The sequence below is a fragment of the Ranitomeya imitator genome, chromosome 3, assembly GCF_032444005.1.
Source record: "Ranitomeya imitator isolate aRanImi1 chromosome 3, aRanImi1.pri, whole genome shotgun sequence".
Classification (NCBI taxonomy): domain Eukaryota; kingdom Metazoa; phylum Chordata; class Amphibia; order Anura; family Dendrobatidae; genus Ranitomeya; species Ranitomeya imitator.
The window spans coordinates 706,239,260-706,265,382 of NC_091284.1; the positions used below are offsets into that span (position 1 = coordinate 706,239,260).

The 26,123-nt window shown below is 46.2% G+C and overlaps 1 protein-coding gene across 1 annotated transcript in view; it reads right to left on the reverse strand.

The window, feature by feature from the left end:
- Window positions 1-25,094, reverse strand: part of LOC138670886 (chymotrypsin-like elastase family member 1) — a 46,002-nt gene extending 20,908 nt beyond the window's left edge. Inside the window, exons 1-3 of the mRNA XM_069758635.1 lie at window positions 25,032-25,094; window positions 2,602-2,693; window positions 356-456 (exon numbers count right to left, since the gene is read on the reverse strand). Of these exons, the coding sequence (XP_069614736.1) occupies window positions 356-456; window positions 2,602-2,693; window positions 25,032-25,071 (233 nt within the window). The 5' untranslated portion in view covers window positions 25,072-25,094. The remainder of the gene's footprint in view (window positions 1-355; window positions 457-2,601; window positions 2,694-25,031) is intronic.
- Window positions 25,095-26,123: the final 1,029 nt, after the last annotated feature.

Here is a 26,123-nt window from a genome sequence, read left to right on the forward strand (position 1 = left end):
ATGAGATTTATTGTCAAAATGTATTCATTTCTTGCTGTAAACCGAAGAAACAAGACCAATTATTTACCCAAGCACAACTAATATAACAAATGGTTTCTCCAAATTCACCACAAAGTGCCACTTTTACTGACTACTCCAGTGTCGGGTCATTAGTACATAGTAGAGCACCTTAGGCTGTTATAACCTGCTGCAAACGTGATGCATAGCGAGATATTAACTTCTGGCATTGTTCCATATGAATCTTCGCCTGTTCCTCATGGGCAATGGCTTCCATACAGATGCTTACTCTATCCATTAGACCTTCAGTATTTTATTAATCTGCATGATCCCAAAATATAAAAGTATATAGGAATACCTGTCAACACACTGGGCAGTAGTCAGCACACGGTTGGCAAGGATCAGGACACCTCCACAGGTGTGGTACCAGTGGGAACCAGACTGATACTGGAGGGAGACCTACATGGACAGAGCAAAGATATTACTATTCAGGTAAACGTTACACAATATTTGTATCCCAGGATGTTATAGGTTAATTTCATGTCAACATATGGTTTTCAGGGAGCTACATGCTACAAGCAAAGCTCTTCCAGAGGTGACCAGGGTCTACACAAGGGTATACAAGGGTACATGGATTGAGAGCAATTATTAGGAAGTTTTGTGAATTTCCTATAATAATAATGAAAGTCTCCAGGAAAAAAAATACTATTATCACAGATTTACCATGACAGAGGAGCCAGAAGACTGCAGCGTCTGATTTCTCCTACTCCTGCACTGATTAGAAGCACTTCATCTTCTTATTAATCAGTGTAAATTTATTTTGGCATTGCAGGGGTTAATCTGCTCTGTTGAGAGCTCCTGAAGTGTTTAGGCTCTCAGCTGTACACTGTTAGCCACTCCCATCTCCTATATAATCTGGGTCCTGGCTAGAACTCATTGTCAGAGTTAGCTTATGCTGCATGGCTGGAGGTTGTTCGTGGCTATAATAGGAGAGAGGCATTTGGTGGATTTATCTGTGACTGTTGCTTGGTTTTGAGTGTGTGATAATTCCCTTTTGTCTCCTACTTCACCTTCAGAAGTGATCCGGGGAGCAGAGCGCAGCCTAGTGTTTAGGGGGCCCTAAAAGTCCCTTTGGCCTATTGAAAAAGACTATTGCTATTAAAGATTTAAAATATTTGGGGGGCCCCGTTGAAGCTTTCGCCTCTGGGCCCATGAGTTTCAAGTTACGCCACTGGAAAACACATTTGTAAATCTATCGTTAGTATAGCTGATGTGCAAGTATACAAAGTCATACACAAGTTTTTACAATACTTTTGTTATCAGACTTGCCTCCTATAAACCAGCAAGCTCCCTAATAAGAGGACAAGGCATCTGTGGGATATCACACTCCTCCCAGCTATCCTACAAGAGTATACAGCTTGTATTCTGCCTGTGCTGTGGTAGATATAGACCTTCATATAATAGCTTCCCTTTAATTCAATTGACCCTAAAATGAGCATGATATTCAGAAATGAAATGAGAATCTTCACTTTGCACTGATGAGGGGCAAAAACCGTTAAACAGCTGTCTGGAAATAGAGGTGTTTTTCCTGTTGGTAAGATTCTGGTTTGGTTGAATATATTAAGACATGTGGCAAGACGTTATCGGGTCAACAGTGACATATAGAGTGCACTAAGTGCCTTCAGTACTTACAGTAAGTACCTACCTTTCTAACATACCGGCAATGAAGAAAAAATTGGTTGATTCTGCACTGCTGTAGGAAGAAGAATAATGTATGCCAATCAAAATAGTAAGTGGTTTATTTGTATTACCGAATAAACCACTTACTATTAGATTGGCATCTGTCATTCTTCTTCTTACAGCAACGCTGAATCAACCCATCTGTTTTTTCCATTGCCTATGCTTTATTGTACCTGTTCACACTTGCCTTATTCTGTTTGGAGGTGCTGTTCAGTTTTTAATTTTTGTTGTACACTCTTTTCTAACTAAACATTTCTCCCATCAGCCTAAAGCATTTTTAATTACAGCTGAACTTAAGGCCTCTTTTACAGGTCCGTGTGTCCAGTACATGTGGTATCAGTTTTTCTCACGAATCTTGTATGGTGGCTACAGAGACCCTGACTAATTTCTCTTGGAAAAGCCTGCTCCCAAAAAAAAAAAAATTTGTTTGATAAAATAAAAATGATAAAAAATGATGACTAGTGGGTTTTTAAGCTGCTGCTGGATCTATACACTTTGCTTCATATCATCTTACTTGAACATGTTATTACTAGTGATGAGTGAATATACTCGTTGCTCAGGTTTTCCCGAGCACACTCAGGTGGTATCTGAGTATTTGTGACTGCTCGGAGATTTAGTTTTTGCTGACGCAGCTGCATGATTTACAGCTATTAGCCAGGCTGAGTACATGTGGGGGTTGCTAGGGAATCCCCACATGTAATCAAGCTGTCTAGTAGCCGCAAATCATGCAGCTGCAGCAAGGAAAACTAAATCTCCAAGCAGTCACAAATACTCAGATACCACCTGAGTGTGCTCGGGAAAACCTGAGCAACGAATATACTCGCTCATTATTAGTTATTACCATTTCTTAATATAACTACAGACCTGCCACGGCCAGGCGTTGGGTGCGGCGTTGGAGCCTCCAACCACTCTTGAGTTGTCTTCTACATCCTCTATGTACTGCACAGAGCAGTGTCCTATGTTGAAGAAAGGAAGAACAGATATAAATTGTTGATTTTCCCCCTATAAATCTATGATCTTATAAAGGCGGAAGGCTGCCGGTCAGGAATCATGTGTCTCCTAACTTGAGATATCTGTTTATATAGTGTTTCATTTAACAATAAATGATTAAATAAGTTATTAAATACTCTGGTGACATTTTTTTTGCTTCATCCATTTTTGTAATTATTGGCAAGTGAACATGAATAAGATGCTTCATTACTCCATTACAGATATAGCATATATTCACAGTGTCAATGGCGCCTGATTACATTAAAGGAAGACCGTGACCAAGTTTTTTCTTCCCAATCTGAGATCAGAGTAATGTAGAGACAGGGATCCTGACACCAGAAATGTGTGACTTAAGGTACCGTTACATTTAGCGACGCTGCAGCGACCTAGACAACGATCCGGATCGCTGCAGCGTCGCTGTGTGGTCGCTGGAGAGCTGTCACACAGACAGCTCTCCAGTGACCAACTATGCGAGGTCCCCTGGTAACCAGGGTAAACATTGGGTTACTAAGCGCAGGGCCGCGCTTAGTAACCCGATGTTTACCCTGGTTACCAGCGTAAACGTAAAAAAACCAAACACTACATACTTACATTCCGGTGTCTGTCCCCCGGTGCTGTGCTTCTCTGCACTGACTGTGAGCGCCAGCTGGAAAGCACAGCGGTGACGTCACCGCTGTGCTCTGCTTTCCGGCCGGCGCTCACAGTGCAGAGAAGCACAGCACCGGGGACAGACAGCTGAAGGTAAGTATGTAGTGTTTGGGTTTTTTTACGTTTACGCTGGCAACCAGGGTAAACATCGGGTTACTAAGCACGGCCCTGCGCTTAGTAACCCGATGTTTACCCTGGTTACCAGTGAAGACATCGCTGAATCGGCATCACACATGCCGATTCAGCGATGTCTGCGGGAGTCCAGCGACGAAATAAAGTTCTGGACTTTCTGCTCCGACCAACGATGGCACAGCAGGATGCAGATCGCTGCTGCCTGTCAAACTCAACGATATCGCTAGCCAGGACGCTGCAACGTCACGGATCGCTAGCGATATCGTTCAGTGTGAAGGTACCTTTACTGGGCTGCTTGCTGTAATTTTAATAGAATCACTGTTTTAACAGCAGGAGATTATCATTCAGACTAGTAAACCTGCTGCCAGATAGTCCTCCATATTCATGAGCTGTGTATAAGTCCGCCCCCACCACTGATTGAGATGAGTCGCCCTACCAGAGCCTGGGGTACTCGGCACCGGGTCCGCTCATAAAGGGGATGTCACGGTGGCTGCGACCCGGTCCATGCCCTGGGCACTCAGTTAAAGGGTAAAGGTCTTTTAAGGTGAAATGTGAATAAAGTCTGTCGTGACACCACCTGTGGTGTTCGGTCAATAGTGGGACGGATGCTGCTTTAAAGGGGTCCTCTGGGGGATGTTGTTGCAGCAATGATGGTAACGCTTCCCACAGGTGAAGCGGGGTCCCCAGGGTCCTAAGGTGTATGGTGATGATGCTGTATGTCGGTCAATTGTAGTCTTTACCTGGTTAAGGCTAGTTTCACACTAGCGTTTTGAGGAGCTGCGGAGGGCTGCGGACTTCCTCCGTGAAGCCCTGCCCTCGGCCGCACCTCCGCCGCTAGCTCTGCCTACTTCTGCATGCGGCCTGCATGCGGCCTGCGTACCTATCTTTAACATTAGATACGCAGGTCGTGCGGCTGTATGCAGATGCTTCCCATGCGTTGTTTTGATGATGCGGCGAAAAAAAGAAATTGCTACCAGCTGCGTCCTACGCTGGTCGCCGCATCATCAAAACGACACATGCGGAAGCATCCGCATACAGCCGAACGACCTGCGTATCTAATGTTAAAGATAGGTATGCAGGCCGTATGCAGGCCGCATGCAGAAGTAGGCGGAGCTAGCGGCAGAGGTGTGGCCGAGGGTGGGGCTTCACGGAGGAAGTCCGCAGCCCTCCGCAGCTACTCAAAACGCTAGTGTGAAACTAGCCTTACTGAATATATAACAGTCCTCTGTCCAGGGTACCGACAACAGATACATTAGGAGTCCAGGCAGCCTAGAAACAAGCGGAATCCCCTTGGCAAGTCAGGTTGGGAGCCTTCCACTTTGCGCTCACTATCAGTCCCTTGCTGGCTGAAGTGTCTTTCCTCCTGTCCTGGAACAGGTACCTGTATGGTAGGCAGCTCGAGCCTTTCCTTCTGGGGTCTCTGCACGGTGACTCCAGGCTCCAGGATGCTGCTGTACCACAGGCTTAAATTGGGCAGTATACGTATAGTCCTTCGCCCTCCAGTTCTGCAAAGTGTCCTACAGTTCCACTCTAGCCTCAGGCTCCCGGTACCCAGTCTCTGGCTCCTCAGAGGCCCACTTGCAGCATCCTTGAGCCCTCAAATCTCTCCTCTGCTCTTTTCCTGTCTGGCTTTGCGCACAGACTGTCTGCTCCAGACTAAACTGACTCCTCCTCCAAACCAGGATCTTTATTCAGGGAAGCTGTTAGTGATGGGACTTCGGGGTTTTTTTTGGGAATCGGCTCTTTCGGCTCGGCTCAGCAAGAAGAGCCGGCTCTTTCGGCTCTTGAATCGGCTCTTCAGTAATCTCACCAATATAATGACACAAAACCTTCTAGTTAACAGATTAACATTGTTTATATTATTTTTCATTATAAGAACATCAAACAAATGCAAAAAATGTGCAAAACAGCAGTATAACTTAACAGTGAAACATTTTTAGAAGGTCATTAGGACAAATTGGCATTAAGAAACACTAAGTGCCTCAGTTTGGACGGGCTGATCCGGTTTCTTCTCTCTGTGATTATCTGCCCTGTTTTGGAGAAAATTCTCTCTGAAGGGACTGATGTTGCTACTGAACACAGGGCAGGATGCCAATAAAGGCTTCTTTCACACTAGCGTCGGGCTCGGCCCGTCGCAGTGCGTCGGGCCGAGGTTACCGACGCTAGCGTCTCCGCCACACAACGGGTGCAGCGGATGCTGCTTTTCAGCGCATCCGCTGCCCCATTGTGAGGTGCGGGGAGGTGGGGGCGGAGTTCTGGCCGCGCATGCGCGGTCGGAAAGACGATCCGTCGGATGCAAAAAACGTTACATGGAACGTTTTTTGCGGCCGACGGTCCGCCACAACACGTCACAACCGTCGCGCGACGGTTGCAACGTGTGGCAATCCGTCGCATTATGTTAGTCAATGGAGAAAAAACGCATCCGGCAAACACTTTTGCAGGATGCGTTTTTTCTGCAAAATGACGCATTGTGATGGATTGCAGTTACACTAGTGTGAAAGTAGCCAAAGATGCAAGAAGACAGTGCATGAGGACAAGTGAAACTTGAGCTGTGACTGGCTGCTCTGTGGTCACATGTTCTGCCTTCATTTACATCCTGCTTCTGTATTGGCCGGGTGAATGAGATAACACTGTGCTGCTGCCGACTCCTCTCCTACAGGACTTTCAGCAGCAGCTTTCCTCTCTCCCCCTCCAGCACACAGTCTCTCCTGGCTCCTCTCCTCCCCCTCCACCACCAGGCTGAGGGAAGGGAGGAGAGCACAGAGCCACTAGATAACAAGCGGCTCACTGATAGGTGCCGGCTCATATCGTTCACAGTGAAGAGCCGGCTCTTTGAGTCGGCTCGTTCATGAACGTCACATCACTAGAAGCTGTCCTAAGACAGGGTTTTGAGCTCCCCCTCCTGGCCTGGATTCAGAAGGTGTTGTGTGTGATTTACCTGCCAAAGAGATCCCCCTTGTTTGCAGGCATAGCACTACCCTCCCTGAGAGGAAGGCAGCACTGTGGTACCCAAACTCCTGGGGTGCCACAGACAGCTTTCTGTGTACACTGCACAAGGGCAGAGAGCTGCCAATCAGTGGTGTGGTCGGGATTGTACAGAGCTCAGCATTCAGAGGACTGCTAGATCTGTAGCAGATAATGGATTTTTATCAAAATGACAATGAAATCAGGTTCTCTGTCCCTACATCATGCTGCTCTCAGACGGGGTAGCAAAAATCTGTCGACAGTTTCCCTTCAAAGGGAACCTGTCACCTGAATTTGGCAGGACAGGTTTGCGGTCATATGGGCGGGGTTTTCGGGTGTTTGATTCACCCTTTCCTTACCCCCTGGCTGCATGCTGGCCGCAATATTGGGTTGAAGTTCATGCTGTGTCCTCCGAAGTACACACCTGCGCAAGGCGCAAGATTGCCTTGCGCAGGCATGTACTTCGGAGGACACAGCATGAACTTCAACCCAATATTGCGGCCAGCATGCAGCCAGCGGGTAAGGAAAGGGTGAATCAAACACCCAAAAACCCCACCATATGACCGCAAACCTGTCCCGCCAAATTCAGGTGACAGGATCCCTTTAATACTCGTACAATATATTTTACACATAACTTTTTTCGATTTTAAATGTAATGAATGAATAGCCGTAATCCATTCATTTCCGAATATAGTGTACGTAATGAAAACATTTTCTTGCCGTTGATTGAAAATAAGGTTGATATTGTGTGATTAACCCCTTCACCACCTTGGATTTTTCCGTTTTTGCTTCTACGGTTTTTGTTCCCTTTTTCCCAAAACCATAAATTTTATAGTTTTCCAACAATGTGACCATGTTGATTTTTGTGGGACAAGTTGTACTTTTCAACGACACCATTTGTTTTACCATATAATGTATTGGAAAACAGAAAAAAAATGAGAAAAAAGTGCGGTGAAATTGAAAAAAAAAAGTGCAATTTCTCATTTATTTTTTTTTTTACAGTGTTCACTAAATGTTAAAACTGACCAGCTATTATGATTCTCCAGGTCATTACGAGTTCATAGACACCAAAAATGTCTATATTCATTTTTTATTTACCGTAAGTGGTGAAAAAAAAAATCCGAAGTTTGCGATAAAGATAAAGTCACCATTTTCCATACACATAGCGTCTCCATTTTTCATGATCTGCGTCTAAGTTAGGGCTTATTTTTTGCGTGCCAAGCTCACATTTTTTATACAATTTTGTTGTCCATACGATCTTTTGATTGCCTGTTATTGTATTTCAATGCAATGTTACAGTGAGCAAAATTGCCAATTGGATTAATTCTTGTTATATATTGATAGATCGGGCGATCCTGAATGCGGCGATAACAAATATGTGTCTTTATTGTTTTATTTTGAATGGGGCGAATGGGGGATAATTTAAACTGATATTTTTCATCTTTTCAAAAACTTTTTTTTTACTAGCTTCAATAGTAGAAGCTGTGATCTTCTGATTGCTTGTGCTACTCACAGCAGGGATTCAGACCTGCTCTATGTAGCAGGAATGCTCACTTGCTATGAGCACTAGCCACTGGGTGGACCTCATAGCTATCTGGCAATCACAACTGCAGGGGTCTACTGCAGACCAGCAGTTGCCACGCCAACCCATGGTCATGTGACAATTGCACCAATGGGCAGGGTTTGTGACACGGTTCTGGCGTGATCATGTTAAATGCCGATGTCAGAGATTGACATTGGCATTTAACACGTTAACAGCCGCGGGTGGATCATGATTCCACCCTCGGCTGTTAGGGGTACATATGCCAGAAAAGTTGCGGGCTCATCGCCGGAGCCTGGAGAATACAGGGGGAAGCGACCTATGACTGGTCAGAGTAATGTGGTCATAGATATCATAGAGGTAGATTGTACGGCTATTAGGGGTCCAATGCAGAGATGGTTCCAGAGGTGATGATCCCATCCCTGTAATAATTAATGAGACCCTGTGCAGAACTTCCTTTTTCAGAGTAACTAAATTCTTAGTAAATCAATCGAGAAACTATTTTTACATATTTGCAATAAGGCTTCTTGTCATCTATGGATGTCACTGAGATTAAAGAGAATCTGTCAGTGCAGAATATTTTCCCAACTTCTCTTTGATTTGCAGCTCTGAATTCATAGAGCCAGAAAAGGGCAGAGACAGGAAAAAAACAAGTAGGTGGAAAGGTGCACAGAACAGTTTGGCCACATCAAGGGTGCACCAAGTGCCTGTGCTTGGTTTGAGCAGTCATTCTGTTTTGACAGACACCTTTTAAACTCTCCCACCCAAGGTAGATGCCTGATATTGTGCATAAAGAACCATGTATTTTAGATGGTAAAGCACAGAAATTGCAGAACAACGCTTTCAGTACATATTCATGTGAGATGACAATCTATGAGCTGCCTAAAGATCCAGAGATGTTTTAGCAAAGGTCATAAATTATAATGTGTCTGCCTTTTTCTCTTCCTTTGAAAAAAAAAATATTATACACGTTAAAAGCAAAACACCCAATGTACAAATCTATACTACGTAGTAACGTATGGCTTACCGCTAGTGTTGAGCGATACCGTCCGATATCCGGAAATATCAGATCGGATTGGATCGGACCGCTACCCAAAAAATTTCGGGTATCGCCGATTCCGATACCGGAAACCAATGCAAGTCAATGGGACAAAAATATCGGAATTAAAATAAACCCTTTCTTTCCTTGCAGGTTAATTCTACATGAAGGAAAACAACTAAGAATAATGTAGAATGTATTGGGGGAGGTGGAGGAGACATTAAAGGCAAAGAGGTTTAGACCAATCAAATTGAATAGCAGGAATTCATTTTTTTAAAAAAAAGATTCACAGTTACAAAGATATTGACTATGTTCAGCTTTTTTATATTTTGTCAGAAATTTATGTTTCACTACTTCCATACTCTTAACCTTCTTTTTTACTTCTCCCACACTTTCTCCTTCATCATCCTCAGCAGCAGCATCTTTGTCATCAACTTCTTCTTCACCTTATTCATCTTCTTCTTCTTCACCTTCTTCCTATTATTCCTTTTTTTACATTCTTCATATTCTTCTTATTCAACTATTATTCTTCTTAATATTCTACTTCTTCATCTTCATATTCTTCTTCTTCATCATATTTTTATTTGTGACAGGCATTCCTGTAGTTGTTATCTATAAAAGTTTGAAGATTACACCTTCCGTTCTGCCTGTCACAAAAGATTTACAACAGGATTTGTCCGCGTTCAGTTTTGCCTGCAGCAGCAAGTTTTTTCCAAGGGGCACCATGAGGAGGAACGGACTCACCCCCATACACTGCTTAGTCTTCTTCTGCTTATAATTTAGATAATATCTTTTGCTCTGATTTTTAGTTTTATGCTTAATGTTCTTCTGCTTTTTGTTCTGCAGCTTCTTGTTCTTCTGCTTCTTGGTCTTCTGTTTCTTGTTCTTCTATATCTTGGTGGTTGTCTTCTTGCTCTTTGTCCTTTTGGTTATCTTCAGGGTCATCTTCTTGGTCTTCTTCGGGGTGGTCTTCAGGGTTGTCGTCTCCAGGGTCGTCGTCTCCGGGGTCGTCGTCTTCTCCGGGGTCGTCATCTTCCCCGGGGTGGTCTTCAGGGTTGTCTTCTTTAGGGTCATCATCAGGGAGATCCAGCGTGATTACCAAAAACCATTTCAAAAAGCTTGAACTTGGAAATGTAGCAGGCTGAGGAGCTGCCGAGAACCAAGGACCAGCTGATGGTATTGGAAACTGGTTACTAAGCAGCAGGTACCCATGCCAGAAAGCACTACCAAGGACCACCAGACGTTGGTGGTACTCGGATACCAAGAAGGAGGCAGCTAAGCCAAAGGCTCTGCCTGGAACCTGCTGACGGTACTGGAACCAGGATGGGTAGCAGAAGGTACAAGAGCCAAAGACACTGCCAAAAATCAGCTGATGGTACTGGAACCCAGATGGGTAGCCGAAGATACAAGAGCCAATGGAACTACCGAGGACCAGCTGTTGGTACTGGAACCCGGTTACTAAGCAGGAGGTACCTGTGCCAGAAAGCACTACTAAGGACCACCAGAAGTTGGTGGAACTCGTATATCGAGAAGGAGGCACCTAAGCCAAAGGCTCTGCCTGGAACCAGCTGACGGTACTGGAACCAGGATGGGTAGCAGAAGGTACAAGAGCCAAAGACACTGCCGAGAGCCAGCTGACGATACTGGAACCCGGATGGGTAGCAGAAGGTACAAGAGCCAATGGAACTACCGAGGACCAGCTGATAGTATTGGAACCCGGTTACTAAGCAGGAGGTACCCGTGCCAGAAAGCACTACCAAGGACGACCAGACGTTGGTGGAACTCGAATATCGAGAAGGAGGCACCAAAGCCAAAGGCTCTGCCTGGAACCAGCTGACGGTACTGGAACGAGGATGGGTAGCAGAAGGTACAAGAGCCAAAGACACTGCTGAGAACCAGCTGACGATACTGGAACCAGGATGGGTAGCCGAAGGTACAAGAGCCAAGTGAACTACCGAGGACCAGCTGATGGTACTGGAACCCGGTTACTAAGCAGGAGGTACCCGTGCCAGAAAGCACTACTAAGGACCATCAGATGTTGGTGGAACTCGGATACCGAGAAGGAGGCACCTAAGCCAAAGGCTCTGCCTGGAACCAGCTGACGGTACTGGAACCCGGATGGGTAGCAGAAGGTACAAGAGCCAATGGAACTACCGAGGACCAGCTGATGGTATTGGAACCCCGTTACTAAGCAGGAGGTAGCCGTGCCAGAAAGCACTACCAAGGACCACCAGACGTTGGTGGAACTCGGATACCGAGAAGGAGGCACCTAAGCCAAAGGCACTGCCTGGAACCAGCTGACGGTACTGGAACTCGGATGGGTAGCAGAAGGTACAAGAGCCAATGGAACTACCGAGGACCAGCTGATGGTACTGGAACCCGGTTACTAAGCAGCAGGTACCCATGCCAGAAAGCACTACCAAGGACCACCAGACGTTGGTGGTACTCGGATACCGAGAAGGAGGCAGCTAAGCCAAAGGCTCTGCCTGGAACCAGCTGATGGTACTGGAACCAGGATGGGTAGCAGAAGGTACAAGAGCCAAAGACACTGCCAAAAATCAGCTGATGGTACTGGAACCCGGATGGGTAGCCGAAGATACAAGAGCCAATGGAACTACCGAGGACCAGCTGATGGTACTGGAACCCGGTTACTAAGCAGGAGGTACCCGTGCCAGAAAGCATTACTAAGGACCACCAGACGTTGGTGGAACTCGGATACCGAGAAGGAGGCACCTAAGCCAAAGGCTCTGCCTGGAACCAGCTGACGGTACTGGAACCAGGATGGGTAGCAGAAGGTACAAGAGCCAATGGAACTACCGAGGACCAGCTGATGGTACTGGAACCCGGTTACTAAGCAGGAGGTACCCATGTCAGAAAGCACTACTAAGGACCACCAGACGTTGGTGGAACTCGGATAGCGAGAAGGAGGCACCTAAGCCAAAGGCTCTGCCTGTAACCAGCTGACGGTACTGGAACCAGGATGAGTAGCAGAAGGTACAAGAGCCAAAGACACTGCCGAGAACCAGCTAACGGTACTGGAACCCGGATGGGTAGCAGAAGGTATAAGAACCAATGGAACTACCGAGGACCAGCTGATGGTACTGGAACCCGGTTACTAAGCAGGAGGTACCCGTGCCAGAAAGCACTACCAAGGACCACCAGATGTTGGTGGAACTCAGATACCGAGAAGGAGGCACCTAAGCCAAAGGCTCTGCCTGGAACCAGCTGATGGTACTGGAACCAAGATGGGTAGCAGAAGGTACAAAAGCCAAAGACACTGCCGAGAACCAGCTGACGGTACTGGAACCCAGATGGGTAGCAGAAGGTACAAGAGCCAATGGAACTGCCGAGGACCAGCTGATGGTACTGGAACCAGGTTACTAAGCAGGAGGTACCTGTTATGTTTGCTAATGACAGGTGTTATGAAGGCAATCCAGAAACACAGTGTGCTTAGTGATCAGAGCGCACACAGTGATCTGACAAATACAAGAACGAGCTCTGAGACGTGGAAACTCTGTAGACTGCACACCTGATCCTATCCTAAACACAACTAAAAGCGGCTGTGGATTGCGCCTAACAACTACCTAGGCAACTCGGCACAGCCTAAGAAACTAGCTAGCCTGAAGATAGAAAAATAGGCCTGACTTGCCCCAGAGAAATTCCCCAAAGGAAAAGGCAGCCCCCACATATAATGACTGTGAGTAAGATGAAAAGACAAAACGTAGGGATGAAATAGATTCAGCAAAGTGGGGCCCGATATTCTAGGACAGAGCGAGGACAGTAAAGCGAACTTTGCAGTCTACAAAAAACCCTAAAGCAAAACCACGCAAAGGGGGCAAAAAAAAACCCACCGTGCCGAACTAACGGCACGGCGGTACACCCTTTGCGTCTCAGAGCTTCCAGCAAAACAAAAGACAAGCTGGACAGAAAAAAAGCAACAAAAAAGCAAAAAGCACTTAGCTATACAGAGCAGCAGGTCACAGGAACAATCAGGAGAAGCTCAGATCCAACACTGAAACATTGACAAGGAGCAAGGATAGCAGCATCAGGCGGAGTTAAGTAATGAAGCAGTTAACGAGCTCACCAGAACACCTGAGGGAGGAAGCTCAGAAGCTGCAGTACCACTTGTGACCACAGGAGTGAATTCAGCCACAGAATTCACAACAGTACCCCCCCCTTGAGGAGGGGTCACCGAACCCTCACCAGAGCCCCCAGGCCGACCAGGATGAGCCGCATGAAAGGCACGAACAAGATCGGAAGCATGAACATCAGAGGCAAAAACCCAGGAATTATCTTCCTGAGCATAACCCTTCCAATTAACCAGATACTGGAGTTTCCGTCTAGAAACACGAGAATCCAAAATCTTCTCCACAATATACTCCAATTCCCCCTCCACCAAAACCGGGGCAGGAGGCTCAACAGATGGAACCATAGGTGCCACGTATCTCCGCAACAACGACCTATGGAATACATTATGTATGGAAAAGGAATCTGGGAGGGTCAAACGAAAAGACACAGGATTGAGAACCTCAGAAATCCTATACGGACCAATAAAATGAGGTTTAAATTTAGGAGAGGAAACCTTCATAGGAATATGACGAGAAGATAACCAAACCAGATCCCCAACACGAAGTCGGGGACCCACACGGCGTCTACGATTAGCGAAAAGTTGAGCTTTCTCCTGGGACAAGATCAAATTGTCCACTACCTGAGTCCAGATCTGCTGCAACCTATCCACCACAGAATCCATCGAAATATGTGTCCAAGGCCTCTTTGGGACCGGCAAGGGCAAAAGCAACCCACTGGCACGAGAACAGCAGGGCTTAGCCCTAGCACAAATCCCACAGGACTGCACAAAAGTACGTACATCCCGTGACAGAGATGGCCACCAGAAGGATCTAGCCACTAACTCTCTGGTACCAAAGATTCCAGGATGACCAGCCAACACCAAACAATGAAGTTCAGAGATAAGTTTATTAGTCCACCTATCAGGGACGAACAGTTTCTCTGCTGGACAACGATCAGGTTTATTCGCCTGAAATTTTTGCAGCACCCGCTGCAAATCAGGGGAGATGGCAGACACAATGACTCCTTCCTTGAGGATACCCGCTGGCTCAGATAAACCCGGAGAGTCGGGCACAAAACTCCTAGACAGAGCATCCGCCTTCACATTTTTAGAGCCCGGAAGGTACGAAATCACAAAGTCGAAGCGGGCAAAAAATAACGACCAACGGGCCTGTCTAGGATTCAAGCGCTTGGCAGACTCGAGATAAGTCAAGTTCTTATGATCAGTCAATACCACCACGCGATGCTTAGCTCCTTCAAGCCAATGACGCCACTCCTCGAATGCCCACTTCATGGCCAGCAACTCTCGATTGCCCACATCATAATTACGCTCAGCGGGCGAAAACTTCCTGGAAAAGAAAGCACATGGTTTCATCACTGAGCAATCAGAACCTCTCTGTGACAAAACCGCCCCTGCTCCAATCTCAGAAGCATCAACCTCGACCTGGAACGGAAGAGAAACATCTGGCTGACACAACACAGGGGCAGAACAAAAACGACGCTTCAACTCCTGAAAAGCTTCCACAGCAGCAGAAGACCAATTAACCAAATCAGCACCCTTCTTGGTCAAATCGGTCAATGGTTTGGCAATGCTAGAAAAATTACAGATGAAGCGACGATAAAAATTAGCAAAGCCCAGGAACTTTTGCAGACTTTTCAGAGATGTCGGCTGAATCCAATCCTGGATGGCTTGGACCTTAACTGGATCCATCTCGATAGTAGAAGGGGTAAAGATGAACCCCAAAAATGAAACTTTCTGCACACCGAAGAGACACTTTGATCCCTTCACAAACAAAGAGTTAGCACGCAGGACCTGAAAAACCATTCTGACCTGCTTCACATGAGACTCCCAATCATCTGAGAAGATCAAAATGTCATCCAAGTAAACAATCAGGAATTTATCCAGATACTCACGGAAGATGTCATGCATAAAAGACTGAAACACAGATGGAGCATTGGCAAGTCCGAACGGCATCACTAGATACTCAAAATGACCCTCGGGCGTATTGAATGCAGTTTTCCATTCATCTCCTTGCCTGATTCTCACCAGATTATACGCACCACGAAGATCTATCTTAGTGAACCAACTAGCCCCCTTAATCCGAGCAAACAAGTCAGATAACAATGGCAAGGGATACTGAAATTTAACAGTGATCTTATTAAGAAGGCGGTAATCAATACACGGTCTCAGCGAACCATCCTTCTTGGCTACAAAGAAGAACCCTGCTCCCAGTGGTGATGACGATGGGCGAATATGTCCCTTCTCCAGGGATTCCTTCACATAACTGCGCATAGCGGCGTGTTCGGGCACGGATAAATTAAATAATCGACCTTTAGGGAATTTACTACCAGGAATCAAATTGATAGCACAATCACAATCCCTATGCGGAGGTAGAGCATCGGACTTGGGCTCTTCAAATACATCCTGATAATCAGACAAGAACTCTGGGACCTCAGAAGGGGTGGATGACGAAATCGACAAAAATGGAACATCACCATGTACCCCCTGACAACCCCAGCTGGATACCGACATGGAATTCCAATCCAATACTGGATTATGGGTTTGTAGCCATGGCAACCCCAACACGACCACATCATGCAGATTATGCAACACCAGAAAGCGAATAACTTCCTGATGTGCAGGAGCCATGCACATGGTCAGCTGGGCCCAGTATTGAGGTTTATTCTTGGCCAAAGGTGTAGCATCAATTCCTCTCAATGGAATAGGACACCGCAAAGGCTCCAAGAAAAACCCACAACGTTTAGCATAATCCAAATCCATCAGATTCAGGGCAGCGCCCGAATCCACAAACGCCATGACAGAAAACGACGACAAAGAGCATATCAAGGTAATGGACAGAAGGAATTTGGACTGTACAGTACCAATGACGGCAGACCTAGCGGACCGCTTAGTGCGCTTAGGACAATCAGAAATAGCATGAGTGGAATCACCACAGTAGAAACACAGACCATTCAGACGTCTGTATTCCTGCCGTTCAACTCTAGTCATAGTCCTATCGCACTGCATAGGCTCAGGTTTAACCTCAGGCAGTACCGCCAAATGGTGCACAGATTTACGCTCGCGCAAGCGTCGACCGATCTGAATGGCCAAAGACAAAGACTCATTCAAACCAGCAGGCATAGGAAATCCCACCATGACATCCTTAAGAGCCTCAGAGAGACCCTTTCTGAACAAAGCTGCCAGCGCAGATTCATTCCACTGAGTGAGTACTGACCATTTCCTAAATTTCTGACAATATACTTCTATATCATCCTGACCCTGGCACAAAGCCAGCAAATTTTTCTCAGCCTGATCCACTGAATTAGGCTCATCATACAGCAATCCGAGCGCCAGGAAAAACGCATCGACACTACTCAATGCAGGGTCTCCTGGCGCAAGAGAAAATGCCCAGTCTTGAGGGTCGCCGCGCAAAAAAGAAATAATAATCAAAACCTGTTGAATAGGATTACCAGAAGAATGAGGTTTCAAGGCCAGAAATAGCTTACAATTATTTTTGAAACTTAGAAACTTAGTTCTATCTCCAAAAAACAAATCAGGAATAGGAATTCTTGGTTCTAACATAGATTTCTGATCAATAGTATCTTGAATTTTTTGTACATTTATAATGAGATTATCCATTGAAGAGCACAGACCCTGAATATCTATGTCCACACCTGTGTCCAGAATCACCCAAATGTCTAGGGGAAAAAAAAAAAAGTGAACACAGAGCAGAAAAAAAAAAAAAAAAGATGTCAGAACTTTTTCTTTCCCTCTATTGAGAATCATTAGTTGGGCTCCTTGTACTGTTATGTTTGCTAATGACAGGTGTTATGAAGGCAATCCAGAAACACAGTGTGCTTAGCGATCAGAGCGCACACAGTGATCTGACAAATACCCAAAAATACAAGAACGAGCTCTGAGACGTGGAAACTCTGTAGACTGCACACCTGATCCTATCCTAAACACAACTAAAAGCGGCTGTGGATTGCGCCTAACAACTACCTAGGCAACTCGGCACAGCCTAAGAAACTAGCTAGCCTGAAGATAGAAAAATAGACCTGACTTGCCCCAGAGAAATTCCCCAAAGGAAAAGGCAGCCCCCCACATATAATGACTGTGAGTAAGATGAAAAGACAAAACGTAGGGATGAAATAGATTCAGCAAAGTGGGGCCCGATATTCTAGGACAGAGCGAGGACAGTAAAGCGAACTTTGCAGTCTACAAAAAACCCTAAAGCAAAACCACGCAAAGGGGGCAAAAAAAAAACCCACCGTGCCGAACTAACGGCACGGCGGTACACCCTTTGCGTCTCAGAGCTTCCAGCAAAACAAAAGACAAGCTGGACAGAAAAAAAGCAACAAAAAAGCAAAAAGCACTTAGCTATACAGAGCAGCAGGTCACAGGAACAATCAGGAGAAGCTCAGATCCAACACTGAAACATTGACAAGGAGCAAGGATAGCAGCATCAGGCGGAGTTAAGTAATGAAGCAGTTAACGAGCTCACCAGAACACCTGAGGGAGGAAGCTCAGAAGCTGCAGTACCACTTGTGACCACAGGAGTGAATTCAGCCACAGAATTCACAACAGGTACCCATGCCAGAATCCATTACCAAGGACCACCAGACGCTGGTGGAACTCAGATACCGAGAAGGAGGCACCTAAGCCAAAGGCTCTGCCTGGAACCAGCTGACGGTACTGGAACCGAGGGGGACCTATTCAAGATTGACTTCCAAAGAACCAGCTAATGGTGCTGGAACTCAGATAGGCAGCAGAAGGTCCACATTAAAAAAAATTGCAAGGCCACGAGACGGCCGGAGTTACCGAAAACCCACAGTCCTACAGGGGGAGCTTTTCCTATTGGTACTATGGAACCAGCCTTGATTGCCAGATCCCGCAGCCAACATAGGAAGCACCTAAACTGCAGGCACCATAGAGTCGGCTAACACGACCGCAACCCGACAGGACAACGTATTGGAGGCTAAGTGACCTTGACACTACCTGGAAACAGCTATGCCAGCTGGATCCAGGCTGGGCAGGAGGGAGTACCCATTCCAAAGACACTTCTGAGCAGCAACTGGCGGTGTTGCTGCCCAGGGATTAAAGGAGAAACAGAGTGTAGGCAGAGGCCTAATTGGAGCAAGATTAATATCTGTAGTAGTGTGAATGTTGACGGAGCAGGCAAAATTGCCGGACACACAGCTGGGGATCAGCTGACGTTACTGAACCCCAATAACACTGGAGCATGTGTTGACTGTGCAGACGGCACTTCTGAGCAGCAACTGGCGGTGTTGGAGCCCAGGGATTACAGGAGAAACAGAGTGTAGCCAGAGTCCTAATTGGAGCAAGTTTAATATCTGTTGTAGTGTGAGTGTGGATGGAGCAGGAGAAATTGCCGGATACACAGCAGGGGATCAGCTGACGTTACTGAACCCCAATAACACAGGAGCAAGTGATGACTGTGCAGAGGTCACTTCTGAGCAGCAACTGGTGGTGTTGGAGCCCAGGGATTACAGTTCAGGAGGTAGAAACCTGAACACAACAGGAGACCTGGATACTGGTGCCAACCAATTATTTAATCTAGAAGAGGACTGGCAAATTCCTGCGAGATCCAGGCCTTGATTATTTTCAGAAAAGTAAACCGGTCAACGTTATCGGAGGATAGTCGCATGCGACGGTCTGTTAGTACACCACGTACGGCACTAAAGACGTGTTCCGATAATACACTAGCAGCAGGGCAAGCCAGCATCTCCAATGCATACTGGCTAAGCTCTAGCCATGTATCCAGTTTAGAGACCCAAAACTTGAAGGGGGAAGAGCCATGTGGGAGAACACTGAGAGGGCAAGACAAGTAGTCTGTCACCATCTGACGGAATCGTTGCTTCAAGCTGACTGGAGTCGTCTGTGATGGTGTAGACATTTGTGGCAGGGACACAAAACTTTGCCACATATGGGCCATACTGGTCTAGCCTTGTGCTGAGGCACTGCTTCTGCTCCCTCTTTGTGCAGAGCTTCCTCCTCTGCCTCGACGCACTGAGCTGCTTTGTAAAGCACTAGCAACACTGCTCTCGGTAGGAATAGAGAACATGATGGAATGCACCAGTGTGTCTTGTACTCCTGCATTTTACGCTCCCAGTTCAACGGTGTTATGAGGCTTTGTAAGTAGTCCCAGTAGCGAGGATCTAGGAGGGTGTACTCCCAATAATCAGACGTGTTGAGAATGTGGGCGATGCGGCGGTCGTTTCTCAGGCACTGCAACATGAAATCAACCATGTGCTGCAGACTGCCAACTGGCCAAGAAGCGCTGTCCCCTGCTTGAGCCATCATCTCTGCCTGCTCTGCATCACCCCACCCTCGCTCTTCATACTGACTACTAGAGCATTGTGTACCTCCCTCCTCTGGACAGATGTCTTCCTCCTCCATTGACTCCTCCTCATCCTCCTTACAAAGTGTCCACTGCCTAAGCCTTTGTGAGGAACCACTTTGCGCAGACTGTCCAGAAGCAGATGGCATTTGTGACTCCTCATCCTCCACCTCTTCCACAACCTACTCCCTTAGTGCTTGCAGTCTTTTTTCAAGCAGGCAGATAAGGGGGATAGTCATGCTGACTAGTGCATCATCTGCACTCGCCATCCGAGTGGAATCATCAAAGGCACGCAAAACGTGGCAGATGTCCTTCATAGAGGCCCACTAAGTGGTAGTGAAGTGTGAACGGCGCGCAGTGTGACTTGTTTGCGCCTGATGCAGCTGGAGCTCCATTAATGCTGCCTGCTGCTCACACAACCGCTCCAACATTTGTAATGTTGAATTCCACCTGGTGGGTAGGTCACATATCATGCGATGTTCTGGAAGGTGGAATAGGCGCTGCAGAGCTGCAATGCGCGATCTTGCCATGCTGGAACGCCGCAAGTGAGTGCACTCTAGGCAAATCTTGTGCAGCAGTGCATCAAGATCCGGATAGTCCCTCAAAAAAGTCTGCACCACCAAGTTGAGCACATGTGCCAGACATGGGATGTGAGTGAGGCTCCTAGGCCCAGATCTGCCACCAGATTTTGGCCATTGTCACACACTACCATGCCTGGCTGGAGATTCGCTGGCACAAACCACACGTCGCTGTCCTGCTTGATGGCATTCCAGAGCTCCTGCGCTGTGTGGCTTCGATTCCCCAAATAAATTAATTTCAATACCGCCTGTTGATGTTTGGCCACTGCAGTGCACATAACGGTCATAAGAGGTAAGCGATCACGGGTCCATGTGGAGGTAGACCGTGAACCATGACGGCTCCAGCAGCGATGATTCAGAGGAGTATGAGGAAGAGTCAATGTGTACAGACTGGATTCCTGCAATCTTTGGAGTTGGCAGAACACGTACAGCGCCACTCTCAAGATCTGTACCCGGCTCCAAAACATTTACCCAATGGGCAGTGAGGGAAAGGTATCGTCCCTGTCCACGGTTACTGGTCCACGCATCGGTGGTCAGGTGGACCTTGCTACTGATGGCGTTTAGTAATGCATGTTTAATTTTTCCCTCCACGTGCTTTTGCAGGGCAAGGATGGCTTGTTTGCTGAAATAAAAGCGGCTGGGTACGTTGTATTGTGGGACTGCCAATGCCATGAAGTTACGGAAGGTGTCAGTCTCCACCAGCCTGAATGACAGCATTTCAATGGATAGTAGTTTTGCAATGCCAGCATTCAGAGCCTGTGCTCGGGGGTGGTTTGCAGAGTATGGGTGCATTTTCTCCCATGCCGGTGCTACCGATGGCTGTAGACTGGCCTAGGAGTGTGAGGTTGACAGGGAACGTGGTGCTGTGGGTGGAATTACACTTTGTCTCTGTACAAAAGTGCCAGAGGTTCTTCCATGGCGATCCTGTGAGGAAGCCGAACCAGCTGTGTGTGAGCTGGAGGAAGAGGCTACAACACGAGCTGAAGAGGTGGTAGGTGGCGCTGTAGGTTGGCCTAGGTCTTCAGTGTGTCTTTGAAACTCCACCACATGTTTCCACATATTTGTGGTATTGACGTTGCTCACACTTTTTCCTCTTTTCACTTTCTGATTACATAGCTTGCATTTGACAAAGCAAATGTCATCTGCAACTGTGTCAAAAAGGACTAGGCACTGCAAGTCTTGGGAGCACCCGTTTTGGGTTTTGGAAGAGGCATGCTCCTAATGGGTGCCGAAGTGGAGGCTACTGGCAACCCAGTCTGCCCCCTCCCTTTCCCTCCTTTTTGGGCCATTCGGGGAATCTCTTCCTCAGAGCTGCTCCCACCACCTTCCTGTACCTCACGCCATGATGGGTCAAGGACCTCATCATCTACACTACCCTCTTCCAACAACTGCTTCTCCTGGGTAGTCTCGGCAGCACAGTACGCACCAGAAAGTGGCACCTGAGTCTCATCATCAGATGCGTACAGAGGTGTGCTGACCGTAGGCACTGGCCCACCCACCTCTTCAGATTCAGAGAGACAAAGCAGTTACACATCACTGCATACTGCCTCTTCAATTTCTCAAATGCTGCTTGGCTGGCCCCCTCTTTCCAAGCCAAGAGATTCAGAGAACAGAAGTAGAGATGGCTCCTGTCCAGGGCTCTCTGACTGCCTGGGCAGTTTGGCAGGTGGTGAAGATACAGATGGGTGCTCTTCAGTGCTCTGGACCTGAGAGGATGTGGCACTAATTGAAGTCGATGCGTTAGCTGCCATCCATCCGACAACGGCTTCAATTTGTTCCTCCCGCAGCAGTGGGGTACGGCAAGCTCCTACAAAGCTGCGCATAAAGGACTGTTCCCTGGTAAAACTGGGGGATGCTGAGTCACTGGTGCCCGCAGCAGGCACAGAATCCCCACGTCCTCTCCCTGCAGAAACTCCACGTCCACGACCACGTGCCTTAAGGTACCTTCACACTGAACGATATCGATAGCGATCCGTGACGTTGCAGCATCCTGGCTAGCGATATTGTTCAGTTTGACAGGCAGCAGCATCCTGCTGTGCCATCGTTGGTCGGAGCAGAAAGTCCAGAACTTTATTTTGTCGCTGGACTCCCGCAGACATCGCTGAATCGGCGTGTGTGACGCCGATTCAGCGATGTCTTCACTGGTAACCAGGGTAAACATCGGGTTACTAAGCGCAGGGCCGCGCTTAGTAACCCGATGTTTACCCTGGTTACCAGCGTAAACGTAAAAAAAAACAAACACTACATTCTTACATTCCGGTGTCTGTCCTCCGGCGCTGTGCTTCTCTGCACTGTGAGCGCCGGCCAGCCGGAAAGCAGACCACAGCGGTGACGTCACCGCTGTGCTTTCCGCCTGGCGCTCACAGTCAGTGCAGAAAAGCACAGGGGACAGACACCGGAATATAAGTATGTAGTGTTTTTTTTTTACGTTTACACTGGTAACCAGGGTAAACATCGGGTTACTAAGCGTGGCCCTGCGCTTAGTAACCCAATGTTTACCCTGGTTACCCGGGGACCCCCATCGTTGGTCGCTGGAGAGCTGTCTGTGTGACAGCTCTCCAGCGACCACACAGCGACGCTGCAGCGATCGGGATCATTGTCTAGATCGCTGCAGCTTCGTTAAATGTGACGGTACCTTTACTCCCTGCCTTCTTCATCTTGGTAGACTGATAAAGATAGGCAGAAAAGTACTAAGGGCTTAGTGTGCTTATTCCTGAACCACTGCTAACAGGTATAAGAAACACTAATTTTATTAAGAGTGGACTAGACTTTAATATGAGCTAATGTGGCCTACACAACTGTAAGGTGGAGTGTTTGCTGAACTTTATATCCTCTTTTGTTATCACAAAAAAACACTGGATGTGCCCAAAGATGTAAAACTGATAGTATCACAAACTTTTTGTAGCTATTACAATGCAGGAAGGTCAGGAATTTATTAACACTTAAAAGGGGCAATGGAATTCTATACCAGATTACATATATATATATGTGTTCAAAGCTATCTAGTGAACTCCAGTGCAAACAAATAAAGTGAGTGGAAACCACTCGCATGAACAGTAGAAACCAACCACCAGAGCTATAGACCCAAATTTCAAGAAATTAGTAGCACGGATATACGTATCATAAAAATATTACTTTATTTGCAGTGGTAACAACATATTGTATGTGCACATGTTTGAAAGACATAAAAAACATATAATAAGTGACATAAATAAAATCACCAATATATATAAAAACCTAAATAGGTATAGGGTACACCATTAAAGGAAGGGTTACTCTCAGGACTCCTGCTAGCAATCTCTAAAATATAGTGTGTGCCACAGGTGCTAAAAAAACGGGATGTAAAAATAATGTGAACGTGTAAAACCAGAAAATATGGGGTTAAAATATATAACCCGCGGTGTAAGCAATTACAATGGCTATACACCGTGCAAAAAGTGCAATGTGCAAATCATGAAGCAAAGAAACAAGGTGATAAGTGTAAAAATATTTTGGTAAAAAGGGGGAAGAAGTGGTGAGAAGGTAATATTTAGGAGTTCCCGTACCTTGAAGGCGTCACCAGATCCAAACAATGCCCACCCCGACGCTCGTTCGGATATAGAATCCTTCGTCAGGGGGTGTCAAGTACCGTAATCAAGGAGTTTATATACAGTGGAGTGAATCCGACGTCAGAGGCCGGGGTATTGTGCGGCGCAGACGCTGACAAGCAATTCTGGAAGTTCCCGCCCCCCGTGTCACGTGGTCGGACGCACGGGAGCTGAGTACCCGGCATTGCCTAGACCACAGAGACACAAGGAACAAGGACAGCGAACCACTGAAGGCACATGCGCACAACTCCGGCGTACTGATGTGGGTGAAGAGTTGAAGGGGCTAGGTCATGTTCAGCATATGGGGTGTGGCTTACCCATTGCTAGATGTGGAACAAGAGTGACAAAATGGGAAGGGGAAGGACAGAACAAAATTTGCAAACAGCCTCAGTATGTGGGGGGAATGACTAAAGATATATATACAATGTTAGTACACTCATATGGCTTTTAACATGGGGGAGAGCTACCAATTGGGCTTAGCAGCAGTAAGGAAAGGAAAAATATGTGCAAAGCTGCAATTAAATAAATATAATAAAACGATATGCATCAGGAAGTTCTGGATGAACATAAATTTGAATTATAAGTAATGATCACAAAAGTAGCATAAACAAAGACAAATTTAACAGCCTGTACACACAGAATAAATGGATATATATATTTATATTTATATATATATATATTTTTTTTTTTTTTTTTAAAACCTACAATGCAATAGATGAGGCTCCAAAAAATAGGCTAATACTAATCTGGCTGGGGCTGCAAGGCTGCAAGGCACAAGCCAGCAAAAAGGCTCCTCTATCTACTCCTATATAGTGTTTTCAAGCAATCTAGCTGGATACGGATAGAAACACAGTAATAGGAAAAATCAGGAAAAATGTGCAGCATCACTAATTCAAAAAAGGACGATGTAACCGTATGAGGCAGTGACGCACGCTGAGCGGACTACAACCAGATGTGGCTGCAGAACACACTGCAGTGTGAGCTGCACTCACACACAGAGACCTCGCAGACAGCCGTGAACAGCGTTGCAAGGCCAAAAAAAGGTTCTCACACAGCGGTTGCTAAAGTAGCCTGGGTAAAGCACAATGAAGCATATCGCTATCTCAAACTGTCCCTCAGTCAGAACAGCAGCGTTCTGTCCCTAACTGAATTCACAGCAGAGTGAACCCAAAATGCCATGCCATTAGTTACATGCATAACAGGATGTGCCCACACTTCTTAGGATTCCTCATTGGCTGAATTAAATCAAACTGGCTCATTGCATTATGGGAACTTCCGATTCCGGTATTCGATATTTTAAAAGTATTGGAACTCAGTATCGGAACTCCAATACCGCGAATATCGGCCGATACCCGATATTGCAGTATCGGAATGCTCAACACTACTTACCGCAAAGGACCAGGACAGCAAGGACAAGAAGCCTCAACATTCTGATCAGGTTCTTGTGGTCTGCTAGGTGCCTTCATTACAGGTACAACTCTTTTATAGACCTGGAGTTAGGTGCTGGGAATTTTTTTGCATGTGACAGGTGCAATGGTTCTTTTTTTACATGGAAAACAAGGGCGAATTACATAATTTTAGATGTAACAAAAATAGAAGCAACAGATTGTAGTAATAATAATTCTTATATCATCATCATAATATGTATCCACAAAGGAAGATTTGCAAATCTGTATAATGGAGATGGCTCCATAACATTGGGGGATACACACAGAGGGCCTGATTCACCATTCACACATTTTTTTAACCCCTTCATGACCATGGGATTTTTCATTTTTCCGTGTTCGTTTTTCACTCCCCTCCTTCCCAGAGCCATAACTTTTTTATTTTTCTGTCAATTTGGCCATGTGAGGGCTTATTTTTTTGCGGGACGAGTTGTACTTTTGAACGACATCATTGGTTTTAGCATGTCGTGTACTAGAAAACAGGAAAAAAATTCCAAGTGCGGTGAAATTGCAAAAAAAGTGCAGTCCCACACTTGTTTTTTGTTTGGCTTTTTTGCTAGGTTCACTAAATGCTAAAACTGACTTGACATTATGATTCTCCAGGTCAGTACGAGTTCGTAGACACCTAACATGACTAGGTTATTTTTTATCTAAGTGGTGAAAAAAATTCCAAACTTTGCTAAAAAAAAAAAAAAAAAAAAATTGCGCCATTTTCCGATACTCGTAGCATCTACATTTTTCGTGATCTGGGGTCGGTTGAGAGCTTATTTTTTGCGTGCCGAGATGACGTTTTTAATGATAGCATTTCGGTGCAGATACGTTCTTTTGATCGCCCGTTATTGCATTTTAATGCAATGTCGCGGCGACCAAAAAAACGTAATTCTGGTGTTTTGAATTTTTTTCCCGCTATGTTGTTTAGCAATCAGGTTAACGCTTTTTTTTAATTGATAGATCGGGCGATTCTGAGCGCGGCGATACCAAATATGTGTAGATTTGATTTCTTTTTTTTTATTTATTTTGATTGGGGCGAAAGGGG